The sequence below is a fragment of the Phymastichus coffea genome, unplaced genomic scaffold (assembly GCF_024137745.1).
Source record: "Phymastichus coffea isolate CEN01 unplaced genomic scaffold, Cenicafe_Pcof_1.1 PCOF00016, whole genome shotgun sequence".
Classification (NCBI taxonomy): domain Eukaryota; kingdom Metazoa; phylum Arthropoda; class Insecta; order Hymenoptera; family Eulophidae; genus Phymastichus; species Phymastichus coffea.
The window spans coordinates 963,228-986,506 of NW_026706827.1; the positions used below are offsets into that span (position 1 = coordinate 963,228).

General features: G+C 32.1%; 2 protein-coding genes across 4 annotated transcripts; one reads left to right on the forward strand and one right to left on the reverse strand.

Annotated features, from left to right (window-relative positions):
• Positions 1–1,436: 1,436 nt before the first annotated feature.
• Positions 1,437–13,458, reverse strand: LOC131675148 (uncharacterized). The gene is made up of 3 exons (XM_058954012.1): positions 13,107–13,458; positions 12,797–12,879; positions 1,437–2,716 (listed from the first exon to the last, which is right to left on the reverse strand). The coding sequence occupies exons 1-3, from the start codon at positions 13,390–13,392 to the stop codon at positions 1,694–1,696; spliced, it is 1,392 nt and encodes a 463-aa protein (XP_058809995.1). The 5' UTR covers positions 13,393–13,458; the 3' UTR covers positions 1,437–1,693.
• Positions 13,459–13,754: 296 nt separating this feature from the next.
• On the forward strand, positions 13,755–22,723 carry LOC131675138 (centrosomal protein of 83 kDa-like). 3 transcript variants are annotated; one of them, XM_058953997.1, is made up of 7 exons: positions 13,755–14,047; positions 14,236–14,435; positions 14,564–14,968; positions 18,602–18,845; positions 19,225–19,611; positions 20,142–20,385; positions 21,424–22,723. In XM_058953997.1, exons 1-5 carry the CDS (start codon positions 13,846–13,848, stop codon positions 19,296–19,298), a joined length of 1,125 nt encoding a protein of 374 aa, XP_058809980.1. In that variant the 5' UTR covers positions 13,755–13,845; the 3' UTR covers positions 19,299–19,611; positions 20,142–20,385; positions 21,424–22,723. The 3 variants fall into 3 exon arrangements, with proteins under 3 accessions (XP_058809980.1, XP_058809982.1, XP_058809981.1); XM_058953999.1 differs by lacking the exons at positions 20,142–20,385; positions 21,424–22,723 and adding an exon at positions 19,046–19,148 and having other exon boundaries at positions 18,602–18,964; positions 19,225–19,291; XM_058953998.1 differs by lacking the exons at positions 20,142–20,385; positions 21,424–22,723 and having other exon boundaries at positions 18,602–19,148; positions 19,225–19,291.
• Positions 22,724–23,279: the final 556 nt, after the last annotated feature.

Here is a 23,279-nt window from a genome sequence, read left to right on the forward strand (position 1 = left end):
AAATTCAGGCGAGTATGTCAATGCAGATATTTGAGCTGAAATACAGGTGAATTATTTCGAAATATACATATATTTCGCTAAATTTTATTTGTAATACATGTCAACATGTCAATATTTTATCAAGTCAAAGATAATTATTTATATCCGATCAGATTTTTTGTTTTTTAAAGATTCATTTCATGTATCATAAAGTATGAAGAGGTTTTCAGTTCATTATTAAAAATAAAAAACAGATCAATATTATTCCATGGAATATTCTGTTTTGTGGTTTTTCAAACAAATTCATATTTTATTTGTACAAAACTTACAATGTATTTTGATAAAGTAAGTTCTAAAATATGTGCATGTTTAGTTGGTAAAAAATTGGTGCAAAATTGTGAAACGCTGCAATTATTTAAATTATTATTTCCAATACATATTAGGAACTGATGAAATGTAAATACCGATATTAGTATTAGTGTAAACACATAATTTATCTACATTTTTAGTTTCTGTCATATCAATATTTAAATTTGTCCCTGTGACATATTTCATGTAGCGTAAATCATTACTCATTAGATAATCACTATCCACTTGAAGCTTCCTATATGTTGTATACTCTCTTCCATTTTCAAAATTGATGAGAAATTGCTCAATTCGCACATAATCTCCATTTTTCAAAACTGCATATGAATTATTTGATCTAAATAAAAACTTTCCTGATGACCTAAATAAGCACCTATCTTTAACCATTTTTTCATAAGCTCTTACTTGTCCTTTCGGTAGTTGGAACAGATCCATAATTCGTTGATTAACTACTCTTCTTCCAAAATATCGAAATGAAAATTTAACCGTTTTCGTAATAAATCCATTCTCTAAGTATTTAAGGTACTCTATACATGGTGAGTCATTTTCAAGTCCCACATGTTTTTCTAATATCCTAATACTGTCTTGAAAGTACAGATAACGGCACACTTGACTCAAGACACCTTTCGCAGCATAAATTGTTTGTTTAATTTTTCCGTTACCCGATTCGAAGACGTAGCCACTATGTACATATAACGGACCCCAGTCAGCAACACTCTGTACTAAATGTAACAGTTGGTGTACGTTAAAAGACATCGCATCGCTTGAGTAAAGAAGTTCTGTCTCGAAAACAAATTTTTTCAACAGAAAATCTGCTCTTTGCAAATCTGTGACAGTTATCTCGGTTTGTAATAATATATAATACGCTTGTACTAAGAGAAACCAATGAGTCATATATTTTTCAAATCGTGGAAATTCTTCTGATAATAATTTTAATATTGGCGGACTATAAAATAGAATCCAGTTTAACCATTCAGCAGCTTTCCAATGTGCTCGATCACTTAAACAACGTGATAACCGTTCTAGTTGTGTGGGAACTTTGAAGTTTGCTATAAATTTATCAATACCCTCTATTTTACTTTTAGGGATCGAATAAGGTTCATTAGATATGGCAAACCAATAGTTGCAAAATTGCTAAGCTACTCCTAGATCGACGCAGTGCATTGGACATGGAACAAAACCACCAATTATGTCAAAGCCATTCATAAGCAACAAAGGAGTAGCATTTTTTACACCAAAAATAGGAGCATTTGCTTCAACTGCTCTTTGCATATGCTGAAAAGTAGTATTTGCGGTTCGTTTTTCAGGATGTTCGTCTAGTATTGTGTACTTAACAGAATATCCAGTATTATGACGAACACACACCTGGGTGCAAACACCAATTGCACCCAAAGTAGCCATTAAATTGTATAATGCCCTGCATAGGTGCACGAGCAACAGCGTCGACGCAACAGCACAATGCGTACAAATGTAAATTTTTCGTTCCATTTTTTAGTTTGCATGATATTCCATTTTCTGAAAGTTCATTCATTTTATCGACAAAAGGACGTAGGAAATACGTCATATTTGGCTTATTCCGTCCAAACCAGAGCGCACAAGTAATAGTTTTTTGACATCGAATATTTTGTGGAAGTTCATTGATAAGAATTTGTATTGGCCAAACGGAACATTTAGAACTTTTAAAAGTAGGCGACCCATCGCTATTAAACGTGGCGGTCACATAACTTTCTTTACGGTCCTCAGGTAACGATGCTAGAAATTGTTTGTATCGTTGGCCATCATAAATATCTGTCATAGAAACATTTCTTTCTTTATTTCGACGAGATATAATATCAAGGTAGAAGTCCTCATTTGCTTCAATAAGATTTTGGATTTCGCTAACTGGATCAATCATTACAAAATAATCTCTAAACGAAGGATCTTTTAAATTAATATTTTCATCGCACACTTCGCAAAACATTGTACGTAGTCCCTTTTTAAATACTCCTAAGTACACTTTACACGTTGGACATACAGCGTGATACTCTCTACCTTCTTCTGGATTGAATAGCTTGTCGAGCTGATAACGATTTTCTGGAAAAACTTGTTTATGGACAAACATATTTAGCATTTTAAACAAATCTACTATTCCTGTAGTTGGTACATGATATTTGTTACAATATTTCATGACAGTTAATATCATTTCTATTCGACTAATACCTATCAGTAAGTTTAGAGGCTCGTTATACTCTTCATTATTTATAATTTCGTCTAATCTCGCAAATCTACCTTCAACCATTTCATTATCATCAGGTGCCATGTCATTGAAGTCTTCCTCGTCGCTAGTATCCAATATACAATCCTGCACATCTTGTAAAATCGGTAAAAGGTCCTAAAATAATAAAATTGATAAACATTAATGAATTATTTATGACTGTTATAAGTTTATAAGTCATTTGGGTTATTGGATTATGGGATTGAAGCAATAGTGGCCTAGTTTTATGAAGGATCAGTATAAACAAATATTCAATTACATAGTTTGTGCGGCGAATTTTATGTATGCTCTTTTATAATTACAATTTTTGTATAGCAGAGGTTACAGAACGTTACGAAATGTACGGAGTTACATTATATTATTCATTAAAAGACAAAATAGCTTCAGCTGCTTCTATTTTTTCATCTTGAGAATTAAAAGATTGTCAAGTTCATAAAGATAGCGTATATAGTTAACACGAGATTGGCTACTTTCATGTTTAATAAATTAACAAAGATACGGTTTTAATGTTTTTCGCTAGTATATTTTTTGGGTTAATTTTATAAAAAAGTCAAATACTTTTTATTTTGTCTTTGAATTATCTACAAAACAATAAAAAATGGCTTATTTGGCCGCATTATTAATGTGTCAACCTGCAGACTGTTCAACGCAGAGGCTGTGTATAATAGAGAATTGGTTCGCCAGAGTTAACTTCTGAGAAAAGAGAAAAATATTTCCAATATCTACTGTATATACAATATTGAAGCAGTATTCTGAATTGGACTACTGTTAAGTATAAGGTTTTAAGCATCGCCCAATAAACGAAGAAGGTAGTAAACGTACGACCTGCGACGCTAGGCTAAGTATAATAGACATGCCGCACATGGCAGCGGAGCGCTCACGTTTATTACTCATTACACTAGCCCAAAGGGCTAGCAGAGCGGACGTTCGCGCGGGAGACACTTTTGCCTCGCCAATGATTCGCCAATGCGACGGGGATATTTCCTCGAAGCAACCCTTCGTCGTCCCCGTTAAATGCAGAAGTTGATGCATTGAGGACTGCATAGATACGACGCGAGCTGAAAGAAGTGTGAAGTCACGACCGCGAGATGACCTTCGCGCTGATAATACACTGAGAGAAATGACCTTACAAGATTTATTAGAATTCTATCAAATATTACTAAAAAATATTATAAAAGAGTGACATTCTTGCAGTTTGGCGAGTTTTAATATAATTATATCAAACATTACAATTACTCTAATAAGTTTTATTATAAGTTGCTTATAAAAATTGTTATAATACATAGTGGAAATTACTATAATTCGTAACAAAATTTCAACCATAAAATGTAGCTAATTTTACATCTCAAGTAGGAATCTTTCGCTGTGTTATTTTATAAAAATTGACATTTTATAGGTAAAATTGCTAAAAAATTATAATAAAAATTCAAATAAAATTCATCATTGAAAAATTTATTACGTGCATAGTAAAGAAAGCCACATATTGTAGCTCATTTTACTATGGTCATATAGTAAAATTTGTATGTACGTAAGATTCCCAGAGCGTGGCGCGAGTGTCGCATCAGTTATGTTCAATGTTCAATCCGATAGCCCGTCGCCGAAGCGTGTTTCGTGTATCCAAGTGCGAGTCATGTGCTAATGTGATTGCCGGCTTTGTTGCAGAAAACTCTTGACAGTCGTAAGTACAATATGATTTTAGTTTTTTGCATAGTGAAATAGTGGTTCGTATCAAGAATTGAAGTACGCATTCAACATTCATAACATATTATCATTTATTGTCACAGTACTTTGCATGTATATTTTTCTAACCTCATTTCCATCCTTTTCATATACTATCTACCTTTATCAGATCAACATATCTTTCGTGTGATACCTTTTTGGATTGCTAATTTCTTGGAGTGGGTTTGATTATTTACTAGTAGTTATGGCAGATGGAGATATTGAGGTATTCTGTAGTTTCTAGGCTGTTAATACTTTTTGTTTGAAAACTAATGTTGAGTGATTTGATTTTTTGTACAATGCTCATATATTTACAGCAGCAAGTGGATGAAGAGCTTATTGATGCGGAGATTTTCAATGTCGAGCAGCCAGTGAATCATCAACAAGATGCTGATGCGGGCAATGACCAAGTGACAGTACAAGGTAATGCTAATGCGAGAGGTTTGCGAGATGTAACCAATGAGTTTCCTGTGGCTCAGCCACATGGTGAAAATTACGTTAGCACTGTAAGATATTTATAATTATTTTGTGAAGCATTAAATCAAATTCAATTTCGCAATTCAAATTTTATTCTTTTTAGGGACTATTGGCGTACATGAAAAAAAAATCTGAAGGAAAGGCTATCTTAAAACAATACGATAAGGCTAAGAAAAATAAAGTGCCATTGAAGAAAACAATAAGAAATAGACTAAGTCGGCTAGTTATTGGTCGAGAGAAAGAGCATCTATTAAAGGATGTTATTGAAGACAGTCAATTGGACACCTTTGTGTGAGTCGAGTTTTTTGTGAAATAGATGTACGTACTTATATGAAGTTTGAAGATTCTAATAATATTTCATATACTCCAGCATTACAAGGACTAGGTTCGAGTTACTAGCGAGTGAGATAGCACACATTTTCGTTGACGAAACAGCTGTGTCCTATTTCAAAGCATACGAGTGTACAAAAAATGGTCTAAACAAAATCAGCATCTTTGCATCAGGTAAATTGTGGAACCATTATAACTACACCAAGAAAAAACTACGAGAAGATTTACTGCTTCGTGGAAATCCAATTTATAGACCTATAAATGAGATGAATGTCGATGAACTAGCTGTTGAAATTGATGGTAGGTGTAATTATTATTCAAGTTCATTAAAATGACGTATTTAAATGTTATGGTTTTTTTTCCTTTTTCTTTTTTAGAAAATGAATATATTCAGTGGCTGAAAGTTCACCTGGATCCCAGAAACGAGCTGGTAGAAAAGTGGATTTATAGTTATCGAATGAGAAGGCGTATGCTGACTGAGTTTCATATGTCTGTTTTTGAGTATATGGAAACTTTTCCTTGTCTAAGAAATCAAGAAGCTACAGAATTGGTATGATTATTTCGTTGTTATTTTAGGTTATTCACGTAGTTTAGTTATTTCTATTTTAATTTATTATTTCAGTTTCACCTTGATTTTGAGCAGTTGTATCGTGATCGCTATTTTGTCAATGAAAATCAATGGAAAAAAATAAAAGTAGCACTGATTTCATCACTGCAAGAATGCAAAATTACGAATCCTCAAGATTCTATATTGCTTGGTCTTTTGTCTTCTGGTGATCTGTCAAGTGGTGAGTTTATTTGATTTGAATAAATATATGATTTACTTGTATATTCAATATAATTTTTTAAATTTTTTTCAGAAAAAGAAAATTTTTTACTCTTTTATCTGCTGTGCTATCTCATCAAACCAAAAAGAAGCGGGAAGAGGAAGCGTGACGAGAATGATTGTCGAGATGCGCCAACAAAGCTGTCTATTCAAGAACGCCGAGAATCATTTATACTCCGCGTTGAAGTAAAATTTCATATGAAAACAAAAACTCGCGTTGAAAATATCTCATTAAAATAATTTTTTTATTAGTCTGCAGAAGATATTGAGCCAAGAGTTCGGGAACTGAAAGCAAGATATCAAGAAGACAACGAGACCTTCCAACCAATTATTATAGCAGTAGGCTCGGTAAATCGGATCGAAGGATATCATGTGATCGTCAACGAACAGATATTTGATATTGGGGCAATACTTGAAGCTATTGAGCTATCATTGAAGATTTTTTTTACCCTAGACTGCAACTATCCCAAATACACCAAAACTATTTGGACTTTTTTGCACAAAATTCTACTAGATGTTGATCTTCCTGGAGACGAAGTTACCGTGGATGGCAATGCGCTGATAGGCCATATTAGGTATATTAAGCAAACGGAAGCAGATGCGGAAGCGGAGTAGTTTTATATTTTATTTTGTTATTTTGACATTTCGTCGTTGACTGTTACGATGGATACCGTTGCTTGTTCGATTTGCGAGGTTCCTGTCGATAGTTATAAGGCTTTATTTAAACATATTACGCAAGACCATGCCGATTCGAGTAACTTGCGTTGTTTCGTGCAAGGTTGTAAAAGATCATACTCATCTATTAACTGTTTTAAAAAGCATGTTTATAATAAGCACAAAGAAGTTATTACTAATATTGTACCTCCAATAGTTCATTTAGCACCAGAGCATTTTGAAATCGATAGACTTCACATTGAAAATACTGATATAGAAAATCCTTATGTGGATTTAGAAGAGAGTGATTCAGACGAATCAGTTTTGTACGATTCCTGTGAAGAGCCGTACATTGATCAACGCGACAAATCGCCACCTCTATACGTAAAACTCCTCGATGACATCGCTGTTGAATTTAGCGCTAATCTTTCATCTTTCAAAAAACTACCAAGAAAACATGTCAATAAGATGATACTCATGACAAAAAAATTTTTATGCAATATTACAAAGCTTTTACAAATAGAAATTAGAAATGAATTGATTGAGGCAAATACAAATAAGATAGAAAATATTAGTAAAATAATAGGTGACTTCTCTAATTGTTTAGACATCGTAGATACTGAACATAAGAGGTTTTTTCATTATAAAAAATTGCGTACATATATTGCGCCAATTAGCATTCCAGTAGGCGAAAGGCTCGAATACAGAAAAGTTGCAAATGTACAAATGCTGGTTCATATTCCTGTAAACGTACAATTCATTCCACTGAGATATGTACTAAAGCTTTTTTTTGAATTACCACTAGTATTTAAAGAAACTATGGAGTATTTACAGCATATGCAATCTAACGATAAAATAATAACGAATTTTGTTCAAGGAGACTTTTGGAAAGAGCGCGTGCGAACGTTTGGAGATAAAATTGTTTTTCCAATGATATTATATTTTGATGATTACGAAAATAATAATCCATTGGGAACCCATAAAGGATTATCAAAATCCGGTGCTGTGTACATAAGCATACCAGGTTTACCTTTAAAATACCAAGCTAAAATACGTAATATTTTTTTATTTTTACTGTTTAACACGCTTGACAGAAAAGTTTTTAAAAATCCGTTAACTTTAAGTAAAGCAATAGAAGAACTAAATTTTTTAAACGAATGGGGAATCGAAATTGAATTACCAGAGGGTCATAAAACTATTTATTTTGAGTTGGTGTTATTTATTGGAGATAATCTTGGGGTTCATTCTCTCCTTGGATTAACCGAAAGTTTCAATGCTACTGTTTTCTGTCAGCACTGTCTCATAAAAAATGAAGAAAAAGATAACATTTTTTTGGAAAAACAATGTTCTCTCCGAACGATTGATAATTATAATTATTTATTAGGCTTGAATGATCAGAAAAGTACTGGTATTGTAGAAGAGTGTGCCTTGCATAAAATCCGTCACTTTCATTCAGCAAAAAACATTACGGTGGATATTATGCACGATATTCTCGAAGGTATTTGCAGATACGACGTTGCTCTATTACTTAACTATTTCATATTTGAAAAACATTTAATCTCTTTGGATGATTTTAATTCTAAAGTGCGTGGCTTCGATTACGGCCCAGGGTATAATGTTAATAAACCCACAGAAATAACTGAAAAATCTATTAAGAATGGATGCATCATTTTATCATCGGCCGAGATGTTGAACTTAGTTTTAATTATGAATTTGATTATAGGGCCATTAGTACCTGGCGATTGCGAAAAATGGCAGATGTACTTAACACTTCGAGAATTAATAGTAATTGTATTCAGCAGTAAGCTACATTCATCGACGTACCAATATTTAGAAACAATTATATTTGAATATTTATCACTTCTTACGACTCATTTTCCGCATGCATTTAAGCCAAAGCATCACTTTTTAGTACATTATTCTCGCTATATGAGATTGTTCGGTCCTTTATGTAAAATATGCTGTCTAAGATTTGAATCCAAAAATCAAGAAGGGAAGAGCGTAGCTAAAAGCACTACCAGTCGAATAAATGTCAATAAAACCATAGCTATCAAACACCAATTGAATTTGAACTACCGGTTTATGTCGAACGAAACTTCTGAACCAATCATTCAATCGAAAAATCGCAAGTTGGTATTGACAAAATTTTTAGCTAATTATGAAAAGTATGCGTTACTAATTAAAAGTTATACAATAGAAAATAGAATAGTTCGTGTCAAATCTGTTTCATTTTACGATAAAATTATTAAAAAAAATACAGTTCTTGTATCGGCCTCTTCTTCAGGCCCCATTTTTAGAATAGTTCACGAAATAATATTCAAAGAAGCACACATTTTTATAACTAAAAACTTGAGTGATTGTTATTTTGATGAATATGTAAACGCATATAAAATATATGATTTAGAATGTTTCTCTTGGGAAAAAGTTGAAGAGGACGACATTTACGATTGTTTTATAGCAAATATGAATTTATTAGCTGATGGATTTTATTATATAAGTAAAAATTGGATCTAATTAAATAAATACTTATGAGTAAATTGAAGTTTTTTATTTATTTCCCGATAAATAATAATATTTTATTGAATATCTCTGATGATTAATTTGAATTTAAAGAAACAATCTGATCAAATTAATGTTGTACCTAATCATAGGTAGATGGCGTTTGGAAACTCGCGAGCGGCTGGAAATATGGCCGGTTACTATATAAGAACGTGACTTTCCAGCATCTATACATGTATAAAATGCGTGCGTGCGATGCGATACCGATGCGATACATTTATAAAGATAATGGACAAAAGCGAAATGATAGGTTAGATAGCATGTGGTTGAAAAAAAGTGTTGTGCTGTGTTCGTACGAGCTGCGAAACTAATATATGTTTTTTTTCATTTGAAATCCATACCAATAAAAATATTTCAGTGAAAATAGAAATTTTCCTGAAATCTACAGTAAAATTTGTTATGTGGATAATAGTAAAATTTGTTATGTGGATAATAGTAGAATTTGTTATGTGAAAAGTAAAATTTGTTATGTGATAATAGTAAAATTTGTTATGTGGATAGTAAATTTTACTATATTTTTTAGTAAAATTTGTATTTTCGAAATTTTACTAAAAAATATAGTAATTTTACCTATACAGCAAGGATGTCACTCTTTTACTATATTTTTTTGTAATTTTTGTTAGAATTCTAATAAATTTTGAAAGTCAATTTCTCTCAGTGTATGATTGCGGGTCATCCGACGAGGACCAAGGAGAATGTACAACAAGCAGGCAAATGCTCTGAGAAAGGAGGTTCAGATCAACGCACCGAAGCTTTATTTATGATGCTCTGGCCAATGAAGTGTCACCCATCGGGCGATGCAACAAATACACAATGTTAACAGAAAGATAGGTCGAGCGCCCGCTATTACGCGAATGAATGATAGAGGAAAATAATGACGCACGTTATACGCGAAACTAGTATCGCCCACACAGAATTGTCGCTTTATCTTTTGTACTTGTCGCTGGCCAGCCGACAAGTTACACCGCAATTGCCCACTCCTTTCGAGGGCTGCATGCTCGCTACCGCGGATGCAAAAGTCCGCACAAGCTCTTAGCGGAATGAACTCGGCGTCGCTACCACCGCTGCCCACACATGCCGCAAATGCACGAATCACGCGATTACCCGCGCGGATAGTCCCGTAGAAGGTTTATGGATATCTTGGTTTCAAGGGCACGAGGTATAGTTGTAGTTCCCAAGAAATACGACTATAGCGTGCAATGAAACCAAGACTAACTCACTGCCGGCTCACACGTGTGTCGCCGCTCACGCGAGAGAGCGATTTATCTCTCTCTCTCCCTATTGAAAAAATCCAGCTGGAAATCCAGGATGGATATCCACATGGATATCCAGCTAGATATCCATATGTATTGATGTGGATTCCATATGGATTCGATATGGATATCCAGGATGGATATCCAGGATGGATATCCATATGGAATCTAGATGGATTTCTCAGAAAATCCAGGTGGATTTTAATTGTGTTTTTGATTATAAATATATAAAAAAATGTCTCCTGTTAATTTATTGTTTTAAATATCTCCTACTCCGACAAATATCAATATTCTTTACGACTTTCGGCTTCCTTCATCTTAACTGGGGCGCTGTTTGCGCAGGCCAGATGCAGCGCTTTCGGCCGAGCCTGGGTTAAATATAGGAGAGTCTTTTTTACATGGAGTTTGTAACTATTTTTCTTATCTTGGCCCTCGTTAGCTTTTAGAAAACCCTTCGAAAACGAAGAAAAAAAAGACTCTCAACCTATTTTTTTGCGAGTAAGGAAGAAGGTTCTTATTCGATTCCAAAATGAACTTAAAAATACTTATATTTTAAAAATCGAAAAAATTAGCTTCCGTCACAGTCGAAACAAAAAACGCTTTACTTTTTTCTTTTTCTTTAACACGTTATTTATTAGGTCAAATCGTGTAGAATATACCCTCCAATTTTCACGATGTGGATATTTTTTTTTCGAAGAAAAATGGCTTCGAAAATTTGAAATTCCGTTTTTTCAAAAAAAGCACCAACTTTGAACAAAATTTTTCAAAAATAGCTAAAAAAAAGGTAAATTTTCTGACTTTGAAAAAATATATATGGGCATAGTTATATTTTAACGAAAATCTGAGATAGCCAAAAGGCTTATTTTGACATTTTAAAAAAACTGCTGGAATCGTCCATATATATGAGGGAATCTAAAATAAAATAATCACTTTTCGTGTTCCGAAAAAAAAATTTTCTTTTAACATCGCGTTGCCGGACAAGATTTTTCTTGTTCTTTGGGAAACAAACAACAAAAAAGTGGCAGCGTGCCACCAAAAAATATTGACGAAGAGGACACTTCAACTCGAGATTTCACATTTTTTATAAATTACTCAAATTACGCCGCATGCGACTCTTTGACTGATGAAAATCGGTTTTGTTTAAAAAAAATTTTTTCATAGCCTTAAATGAATTTGTCAAAATATTGAAAAAAATATTTTTTTGAAAAAGAGGTTTTACATAATTAAAAAATAAGTTTATTAAAAATCTGATTATCATTCGAAAGTACAGATTTCAACGAAAACAATGAGCCCTCCCGAATTTTTTTTCGTGCATTGTAGCATTTGCAATAGCAGGCGGTGCAATTTGAGTAATTTATAAAATGCGAAATCTCGAGTTCAAATATGGTCGTCGTTAAGCTTCTGTTGCGGGTTACTGACTGACCAAAGGGTTTTTTCAGCTTTTATCTTAAACAAATGAATTAATCAACTTGAAACATTTTTGGGGCATCCATTGGGCAGAAATAAAGAGCACTAAAGAGCCCTTTTTTGGAAAATTGTCCTGGAGGTCGAGAAACAAAATAAAAACTCTACTAGCAGTTTTTATTTTTAGAAATATCACATTTTTAGCCGGGTTGCTGTTTGCATTATCGAGGTTCGTCTGCACAGCAATAAGTAGAATGAAAAATATTTTTTCTGGCATAAATTAAGACTTTTTTGGTAGATAATTCAAAGGCGAAAAAAAAGGTTTTTTTTACACACAAAAAATATCACTTACGAAAATCTAATTTAGCAATTAGCAATGGCAATGAAGTATATCAACAATTAATATTTTATATGTGTGGCAAAAATTTCATACTTATATATTTATTCATAACTATTTATACTTATATTGATGATTGTACTCAAAAATATTGAAGAAATATTAAAGGGTATTGACACAAAGAAGGTATAAGGTATAAGGTATATATATTTATAATATAGAAAGGATAGTATCCAATAAAAAAAGTTATTATTACAATAATAATAAAAGGTAGAAATAATTAAAAAGTTATTTACATGATTTTATTTTGGAAATGCATTGTGATTCAAGCCTTTAAACTTGTGAATATAAAACTAATACTTAACCAAGGGAACTCATTTTTTATATAATTCTTTTCTTTGTATTAGTACAATAAGCTACAAAATGACTACTACAACAATATTATATATATTATATAACACGTAAGGTCTGATTTAGTGTTTGAATCAATAGCATTATTTTTTATATGAAACAAGAAAAGATTTGATATGAAACAAGAAAAATAAGTTCAAACACTGTCTCTATTCGATCAAATATTATTACTAATGTGAAAAGGGATAAAAAACATAAGAAAAGTATATAATCAATTGCAAACTTACGACATTTTGTGGAATATTTTCATCTTCATTTATAAGGTAGTGATTGTTGACATGTGAATATGCATGAGATCTATTACTGCATTCTAAACAAAATAAATATTCTTAATGATAATCTGTACAATCTTTAACAAAAATTAATAGATCACAATTATTTTACATAGTTAAAAAATATCTCTGTGAATTGATAAATATTTAGCTAAGATAACATTTATTTTTTTGATTTTCTTTTTGTGAAACTACACATTGACAGGTAGATTATAAAAAATTCTTATTGAACTTTCAATCTATGAAAACTTGATTGTAGTACTACCTGAATTTGATTGAACATCCACATTAAGATCTGATTGTTCATTTTGAATAGAATTTCTGATTCCGATTACAGGTGATGTATCTGACACATTTTGAAATGATAAACGGTCTGATGTGTCACTGTTAGATTGTCTCAATCTCCTCATGATACTGTCGGTATCATTTTCTGAACTATAACAATTATGCATATCGTTTGTTGAATCTGATGTAAGTGCATAATCACCCACAACACTCTCATGACTTTTACAGAGTGAGATATCCATGCTTCCATTACTATCTGTATCCATGTTTACAATACTCGTTCAAGGATTTTAATCAATTGATACCGATAAATTTTTCTAATTATTATTTATACAAAGAAAAATAGATTTACGGACAGAGTTACACTTGGAGGCTAGACATAAACATTCGATATAAAAATGAACCTTTAATCCGTGGCTATATACTATATAGACGCTATTCGTTGGTCTTATTCTCAGTACAAATTCACAGCCCACGATTCTTAGTGCACGAGGTCCCCCCTGGCGGACGATTTGGCTACTAGTATTATCTACCATATATATAGTCTATTATATATAATCCACTTTTCCAAGAAAAGCAAAAGGAGGCTTTTGTCTTTCGTCATTTTCGTTCTACAGTGTAGTGTATTGCGAATTCTTTTTTTATCAGTAATCAGTAGTCAGTATATAAGTATCATTGTAAATTGCACTATTCTGCATTAGCAGTAATATTTTTCAGACATGAAGCCTCAATATTATGCTAAGGTCAAATATATAGATGATCATTTACGAGACGTAAAGCCCGTAAACGAAATTTTGGAATTTCAATCTAACCCTCATGCAATAAAAAATTTTGATAAGGATGCAGTATACTCAATTTTATGGAAAGATGAAAAAATGGTAAAAGAGATTGAAGTTGGCATCCAAATAGCTGATATAAAAAGTGAGTTATTATAATTTTTTTAATTTAGTGAAATATAATACAAACAAAATTAAAACTGAATCTAGAAATAAATGGGAATTTATTGGTTTTTAATACAATAAATTAAAACTGTAATGTAGAGATAAATGGAAATTTATTGGTGTTTAATCAATACAAAATCATTTAGCGTTATGTTATTTCATTTTTAGTGATAAGAAGTGAAGATGAATTAACTGAGTTCAAAAACAAAAGAGGAGTTTTTAGCATACTCAACCAATCAGTATTAAACAGATACTATGACAGTGATTCAGAAAGTGACAGTTGCAAGAATACTCCACCAAAATTAAAGAAAACAAAAGAAGTCACAGGAAAAGAGGATAAGAACAAAGAAAGAAGTAAACAAAAAATGGTTAGTTCAATTAACTAATAATTATTATACATTTCAACCAATCTACGTTTGTGTATGTGATTAAATTATTTACAGCTTGTTATCTATTCCTAATATGTACAATAATATATAATCAATTACTTTTCTAGATTTGTGATAAAGAAATAGAAAAGCAGATTCTACAAAGTAAGCTAGCAAAGTTTGTAAACACAAAAACATTACACTACGATAATGAGAAAGATTCTGATGATTCAAATAAAGAAAAACATAGTGAAATTGACAATATAGAAGAGGTTTCAATTGGAATGCGGCATGGAAAGGTATTAAATGACAATCTATTACGGAAAAAATTTGAAAAATTGGAAGAAGAATGTTCACACTTAAAACAAAACCAGACAAAACTTCAGAATACAATAAATCTTCTGAATGAGCGCTTAGAAACATACAGAATAATAAATGAACGATTGCAAATCCAGAATTTGCATTATGATTTACAAATAAAAGAATTAACTAAAAACGAGAAAATTCATCAAAGATCAACAGCAGCAGTGAAGGTAAGGATGTTATGACAATAAAATTTTTCATCGGTTTATTCTTCATAGTTATTCTTTTTATGAACAATCTTCCAGTAAGTGAGAAATGTATCCAAAAAGATTGAGGAAAACTGATTTGATAATCAGCTATTCACTTAAATTATAAGTTTATCATTAATATTGTAAATTGAAACAAAAATTCATTGTGTAAGGGCTGCATTTCTTAATAGGTAACATTAACTTTAATCAATTTGTTCTTTCACTTTACAATGTGGCTGATAAGCTTATAATGAAAGTAAGTATGCTGAGTACCAAATCAGTTTACCACAATCTTGTTTGATACTTTTCTCACTTACAGTAAGTTTGTATGCGAAGAAAAGAATAGCTACTTACTGATTTTATGAATAATCTCACTGTAAGTCAGAAAAGTATCGAACAAGACTGGGGTAAGCTGATTTGGTAGTTAGCTATTCACTTGTATTATAAGTTTATCAGGCATATTGTAAACTACAGCAATAAATTTATTAAAGTTAATGTAACCTATTAAGAAATGCTATATTTACACAGTTAATATGAAAAATTTCTTTTTATAATCTCATACAGCCACAAGGACAGTTTCTACAGGCATGTGACACTCTTCAACATTAATTTAAAATCAGACAAAAGCTTTACGTACTTCTGTTTTTTTACTCTCAGTATTATTTACCTATAAAAAAAATATTATAAAAATATATGTTGGGAGAGTTTTATATGCCTGTAGAAACTATGCTTGAGGATGGACGATATTAAAAAAAAAGACACTTTTTTATTAGCTCTGTGAGGGCAGCATTTCTTAATAGGTGACATTAACTTTAATCAATTTGTTCTTTCACTTTACAATGTGGCTGATAAGCTTATAATGAAAGTAAGTATGCTGAGTACCAAATCAGTTTACCACAATCTTATTTGATACTTTTCTCACTTACAGTAAGTTTGTATGCGAAGAAAAGAATAGCAACTTACTGATTTTATGAATAATCTCACTGTAAGTCAGAAAAGTATCGAACAAGACTGGGGTAAGCTGATTTGGTAGTTAGCTATTCACTTGTATTATAAGTTTATCAGGCATATTGTAAACTACAGCAATAAATTTATTAAAGTTAATGTAACCTATTAAGAAATGCTATATTTACACAGTTAATATGAAAAATTTCTTTTTATAATCTCATACAGCCACAAGGACAGTTTCTACAGGCATGTGACACTCTTCAACATTAATTTAAAATCAGACAAAAGCTTTACGTACTTCTGTTTTTTTACTCTCAGTATTATTTACCTATAAAAAAAATATTATAAAAATATATGTTGGGAGAGTTTTATATGCCTGTAGAAACTATGCTTGAGGATGGACGATATTAAAAAAAAAGACACTTTTTTATTAGCTCTGTGAGGGCAGCATTTCTTAATAGGTGACATTAACTTTAATCAATTTGTTCTTTCACTTTACAATGTGGCTGATAAGCTTATAATGAAAGTAAGTATGCTGAGTACCAAATCAGTTTACCACAATCTTATTTGATACTTTTCTCACTTACAGTAAGTTTGTATGCGAAGAAAAGAATAGCAACTTACTGATTTTATGAATAATCTCACTGTAAGTCAGAAAAGTATCGAACAAGACTGGGGTAAGCTGATTTGGTAGTTAGCTATTCACTTGTATTATAAGTTTATCAGGCATATTGTAAACTACAGCAATAAATTTATTAAAGTTAATGTAACCTATTAAGAAATGCTATATTTACACAGTTAATATGAAAAATTTCTTTTTATAATCTCATACAGCCACAAGGACAGTTTCTACAGGCATGTGACACTCTTCAACATTAATTTAAAATCAGACAAAAGCTTTACGTACTTCTGTTTTTTTACTCTCAGTATTATTTACCTATAAAAAAAATATTATAAAAATATATGTTGGGAGAGTTTTATATGCCTGTAGAAACTATGCTTGAGGATGGACGATATTAAAAAAAAAGACACTTTTTTATTAGCTCTGTGAGGGCAGCATTTCTTAATAGGTGACATTAACTTTAATCAATTTGTTCTTTCACTTTACAATGTGGCTGATAAGCTTATAATGAAAGTAAGTATGCTGAGTACCAAATCAGTTTACCACAATCTTATTTGATACTTTTCTCACTTACAGTAAGTTTGTATGCGAAGAAAAGAATAGCAACTTACTGATTTTATGAATAATCTCACTGTAAGTCAGAAAAGTATCGAACAAGACTGGGGTAAGCTGATTTGGTAGTTAGCTATTCACTTGTATTATAAGATTATCAGGCATATTGTAAACTACAGCAATAAATTTATTAAAGTTAATGTAACCTATTAAGAAATGCTATATTTACACAGTTAATATGAAAAATTTCTTTTTATAATCTCATACAGCCACAAGGACAGTTTCTACAGGCATGTGACACTCTTCAACATTAATTTAAAATCAGACAAAAGCTTTACGTACTTCTGTTTTTTTACTCTCAGTATTATTTACCTATAAAAAAAATATTATAAAAATATATGTTGGGAGAGTTTTATATGCCTGTAGAAACTATGCTTGAGGATGGACGATATTAAAAAAAAAGACACTTTTTTATTAGCTCTATGAGGGCAGCATTTCTTAATAGGTGACATTAACTTTAATCAATTTGTTCTTTCACTTTACAATGTGGCTGATAAGCTTATAATGAATAGAAAAGGCGAATTATAATTCGAGGTGGATGTAAGAGGTAGAGCATTCCTGATTGTTTTAAACTGTTCAAAATATCATGCTGAATGACCAAAAAATTCAGCGTCTCAACTTTCTTATTGCATTTTGTTCTATAAATGTCTATAGCAAAATTGAGCGAAAATGAGCCATTTTTTCATCGGTCTATGCGATTTTACTCGTGAAATAACAAATTTATGACGAAAATGCACAGGTATAAAGTTGTAGAGCGTAAAATTTTCTATCCAGCTCAATTATTTAGAATCGCAAAATTCAATTTTCCATAGGTGCAAAAGTCGAATGAATAAAAAAAAAGTAGTTAAAAAAATGCTATTTTTGCACGAGCGATTGCAATTGATAAGGTTAATGAATGTTTTTTGCGAATAATTCTTTGGAAACTTCAATTCTTTGCAAATCTATTGCCGTAAACCTGGTTCCGATATCTCCATTAGTTGTTGACTTATTGCAATTGTTTATTAAGATTCTGCGAACGAGATACACTGTTTGCAATTATCACAAAATTTTTCACAAATTTTTCTCAACTGCCGTGATTTTTTTGCATAATCTATAATATAAAAACTATAATATTCCATAGTAAAAAAAATTATTTTTCAATTTTAACCGACCTTTGGAATTAAAAAAAAAAGTCAAGATTTTGACATTAATAACAAATGGAATATTTGCGCGGTTTTTTATTATAATAAAAATCTGAAAAAACTACGTTAAAGTTCTCGGAAAAAGCCCACTTTTGACGCTTTATACATCCAATTTCAATTATTCAAAACCGAATGTTTATTTGTGTCCCTAAAAATCCCTTAAAAAATGTTTTAAAAATTTTGCAAAATTATACTTTAAAGGACCTGTTAATATGTTTTAGTATATAAATGTGTATATTAACTTTTTTTAAGGAACATAATGCTGCAATTGGTAAAGCATCGACTCCTAAAAAATCATTCTATTCAGATTATAGATCTGGAAGTATGAGCGATGATGACTTTGTAAGATCTCGCGAATTACCTTTACCTGAAATCTCACCAAATATTGATAAGGAACTAGAAGATCATTCACAACCTGAAACCGATAATGATTGGATGGAACAGGATATGTTCCAGGATGTTGATGTGCAGAAAACCCCAGACTCGAAAACAAAAAGTTAGAAACTTATATACAGGGTTATTCAGAAGAATTGTAGTTCCCTGAAACTGGTCATAAAAAAGGGTTTTTTGCTGCGCTCTCCATTACTCGGCCACAGCAAGTAGCATGGTAGTTCCGTAAGCATTTTTTAATCAGTTATTTCAGCAGTTAGATCGAATAACCGTTGAAAAAAATAAAAACTGCTAAAATAACTGCAGAAGTAAGCCTTACCCGCCGACACCAGCGATACTCGCTATAATGTCTCGTGATAATGGAAAATGACTCATTTCCAGATACTGCAGTCCTTCTGAACCCCGGCATGTATATATATATATATATATATATTGATTAAATAAATAATATATGCTTAATAAATATATTTTTATGACTTTTTAAGGAAAATTAGATTTTGAACAAAACTGGAGTCCATCATTGCTACAAAAAAAAAAAGAAATCAGAAAAATCTTTTGAATGTGAAACCAATACTAGCGATTCTGGAATAATGGAATCAAGATCGTCGGTTTCAAAAAATAATAATGTTAAACTGTCCCTAAAAGAGTTTTCAACGTTATCACGTAATTTTTTGGGAAAGAAGTCTGCACCAAATACTCACAATGCAAAAAAATTAAAGACACTTGAAAATCCGTCTCAAGAAATCAACAGGAATTCTGCATCGAACTCAAGTATAGAAGACGAATATGAAAATGTAGATAAGTCTTCAGATGTTTCAGATTTTGGAAATTTTGGTCACAGGGAAACTATCACGAACAATGATGGTATTACGGTCAGTAGACTTATTTTGTTTTTCTTACAAAGGACACTATTAATATTTTTGCCTATAATATTCAGATTTTGTCTTCCCAAATATTCTCTGCACATTTATAGTTAATACTGTGTATATTTTAATTGGAAAAGTTACGGAAGTTCTATCGGTACAATGCTAGTCAAAACAGTGAATTCTTTCTTTGTTTCTATCGCAGTGATAAGTTTTATGCGTTGTCTTTTTTCAATTTTGAGGTCAAATGTAAAATTTTGAGAAACCATATAACTTGTTTTCAATATTCACAAGCATCCACCTAAAATTGTGAGTTGCCACGAATATACAGTTAAATACAGTTTATTATTAGAAAAACTAATTAAAAAAGCTGACAATTAATTAATTAGTAATTGACATTTTGAAACGACAATCGGTCGTCCTTTGAAAAATGTAAACAGAATTCGATTTTCTATAAGGATTCAAAATATCAAAGGTGTCATTTGTAATGTCTCGTTTTATATTATAAAATATTATTAAAGTATATTTTAATTATTTAGAGAACAATCATATGGTTGAATAAAAGTTTTCATATGGAATACGAGGACTGGAAAAAGTATCTGTCATTGAAAGATGGTAGTAAATTTACCAAAGCTATTTTAAGAGCGATGCATACTGATGATCATGACTCTTATGAGGTACAATTAAGTACACGATGTGTCATTGCGGACAAAACTGCACCATCGCCCAATGGAGGAAATCGAAGAGTGCCTCTTACTGAAATGGAGCATAAGACAATCAGTAGTATGTATATTTATTTATCACATTATTTAACTAGTGTAATTTCACGCGCGCTTAGCACGCTCATCTCTTATATTTGTTTTATTATTCGTTTGTATTTATAGTTTATAACGGGAGGGAATAATTATTTATTTTATTCGCACTGCCGGTTAAAGAATATTTTCTTGTTATGTCGACTGACGATTTAATCTGCCTTTGCGAGACTAACCCCCGCCCCGATCTGCAGTGTTATAACTGTAATAACTGTTAATTACTGATAATAACACTTTTTAACAAAAAAAACCTGTTCATAACTATTATATGTGTCCAAAATCTGACGTTTATAAACTGTTACAAATTGCAAATAACTGTTATCAATAATTGATTTCAGTTATTTATGATTATTTACATAAATTTTTTCCGACAGGGACGTTGTCCTCTTTGGCGAAACACTTTTCCTTGCACCGGGAGTTGTTCTTCTTTTGTTCGAGATTAGAATTCGGGCTTTTATTTTACATGTCGTCTCGGTGTGATCTCAATGTCGACTGTCTAATTGCTCTCCTCCTACTCATGGATCCGACATGTATATCTTGCTAGGGTTTTCCATCTCTCTCTATCGCTCGCGAGAATAACGATTGTTTAATTAATTAATTAATGCAACTTGTTACAAGGTTCATAAAAATAACTTATTCAATTTCTAATAAATGTGCTCTCATTTACTTTATTGAAAACATTACAAACTCGAGTTTTTGTGAACATTTCATTTGATTACTTAAGTTTTTCAATAGAGATCTAATCTCAAACTTCGCGATCAGAGTCGTTAACATAATAAGAGCCCGTGTATACAAGGCGAACTTCTGGCTCGAATTTCTTCAGATTTTCGCTGTTAAAAAATATTGAAAAAATTCAAGGACATTCTCAATATTTCAATAGACTAGTTGTTTTCATTATTATTGCCATCTGTGCATTTTCATATGACTCCTGAACCTCCTTAATTGCTCTGTTTGCTTTCCCCGATTTGTTTATTATTTTATTTTATACAAATTTGATTTTTTGTTGCAGAATGCTTGATCTACTATTGTCAAAAAACATTAAAATTGAATAAAGAAGGTATTAAGAAAGTGCTAGCAAAGAAAAATAATTTTATATCGGAGGATATCAATTTCTGCCGAAAGAAAATTAGAAATGCCATGAAATCTTCTAAGGAAAATTGATTGTAATCAACATTAAGGTGCCCAGTGAGGCTTAAAAATAGAAAATTTTTATAAAACAAAAATTATAACTTAATATATTAAAGTTCACATTTTCGTATTTGGTCTTTTTACTCCCCATATCTCCCGGCTTTTAGGACACCTCATCCAACGGCTTAGTGTTTCAGAGTTTCTTTTCCTAGCCATTGCTTTCTATGTAATGCTTCTACTTCACAGCAATCCCGTACAGATAACCGGGTCTGTCAGTTCACGATTACAGGACCCAAACGACTGCAAAACCGCGGTGTTCATTTTGGCAGATAAATTAAACAAAAGTCATTGCTACCGCCGAAAATCATATCCAGGTATTTTGCACGACTTGCGCTCTATCCGCTGAATCAGCGCGTCTATTTGTATCAACTCAAATATCTGTATTGACAAACGCACCTGGATTTCAGCTAAAACCTATGAAAATGATGGATTTTCCGAGAAATCCACTTGGATTTGCCAAGGAATCCACCTGGGTTTATTAAAAATCCACCTGGATTTAATCTGAAATCCACCTGGAATTATGTTAAAATCCACATGAATCGACTGCAAAATTAACCTGGATTTATGCTGAAATCCACATGGATTGACCGGAAAATCCATCTGGATTCGTTGACGAATCCACCTTGGTTTTCTATTAATCCACCTGGATTTATGCTGAAATCCACATGGATTGATCAGAAAATCCACCTGGGTTTATTCTGAAATCCACCTGAAATTATGTTAAAATCCATCTGGATTTATGCTGAAATCCACATGGATTGACCGGAAAATCCATCTGGATTTATGATGAAATCCACATGGATCGACCGAAAAAACCACCTGGATTTTGGTTAAAATCCACCTGGAATCTACATGGATATCCATCATGGATATCCATATCAAATCCATATGGAATCCACATCAATCCACATGGATATCCAGCTGGATATCCATGTGGATATCCATCTTGGATTTCCAGCTGGATTTTTTCAACAGGGAAATATCATTTATCCTTCGCATACAACTTTCCTCGTTTTTCTTTGTTCTAAAATAGCATTTTTAAACCATAACGTTAGACATTATTGTAAAATCGTCAAATAATATTTGTTAAACAATGAATGTATTTACATTTTATGTTTCAATCTCTCTAATTTGTCATAAATGATTATAAACGTAAAAATATCGTTAAATAAATACTTGCTAAGCAATTAATGGAATTATATTTTACGTCCCCATACCTTCAATTTGTCATAAATGATTATAAATATAATAATATCGTCAAATGCCGGGCTGGTCCAGTGAGTGGTAACACCTCACTGGGCAAATGCTAGCTTCCAACGTCCACGACGTGCCCGGTGGAAACGTTGTCTGTCGCGTCAATACTCTGAGCAGCAACGCCATAACGGACACGGCCAAGAGGAAGATGTGGCTCACAAATGACGCAAAAGATAATGGTATTCTGCCGATGTGTCCAACCATTAATCACTTATACACATACACACACACAACGCAAACACTCACACACACGCCTTCTGGCAAACCGGGGAAGTGAATGCTCGGCGACCCTATAAACGGGTCTTACCGAAAAGCGAATGGTCGGGGACTCCTATAAACGGAGCCTCCCGAAAGCAAGTGAAGGGAATCTCTCTAAACGGGCTCTCCCCGTGAACGAAGCCCGGTTTTGCCTATGGGCACTTA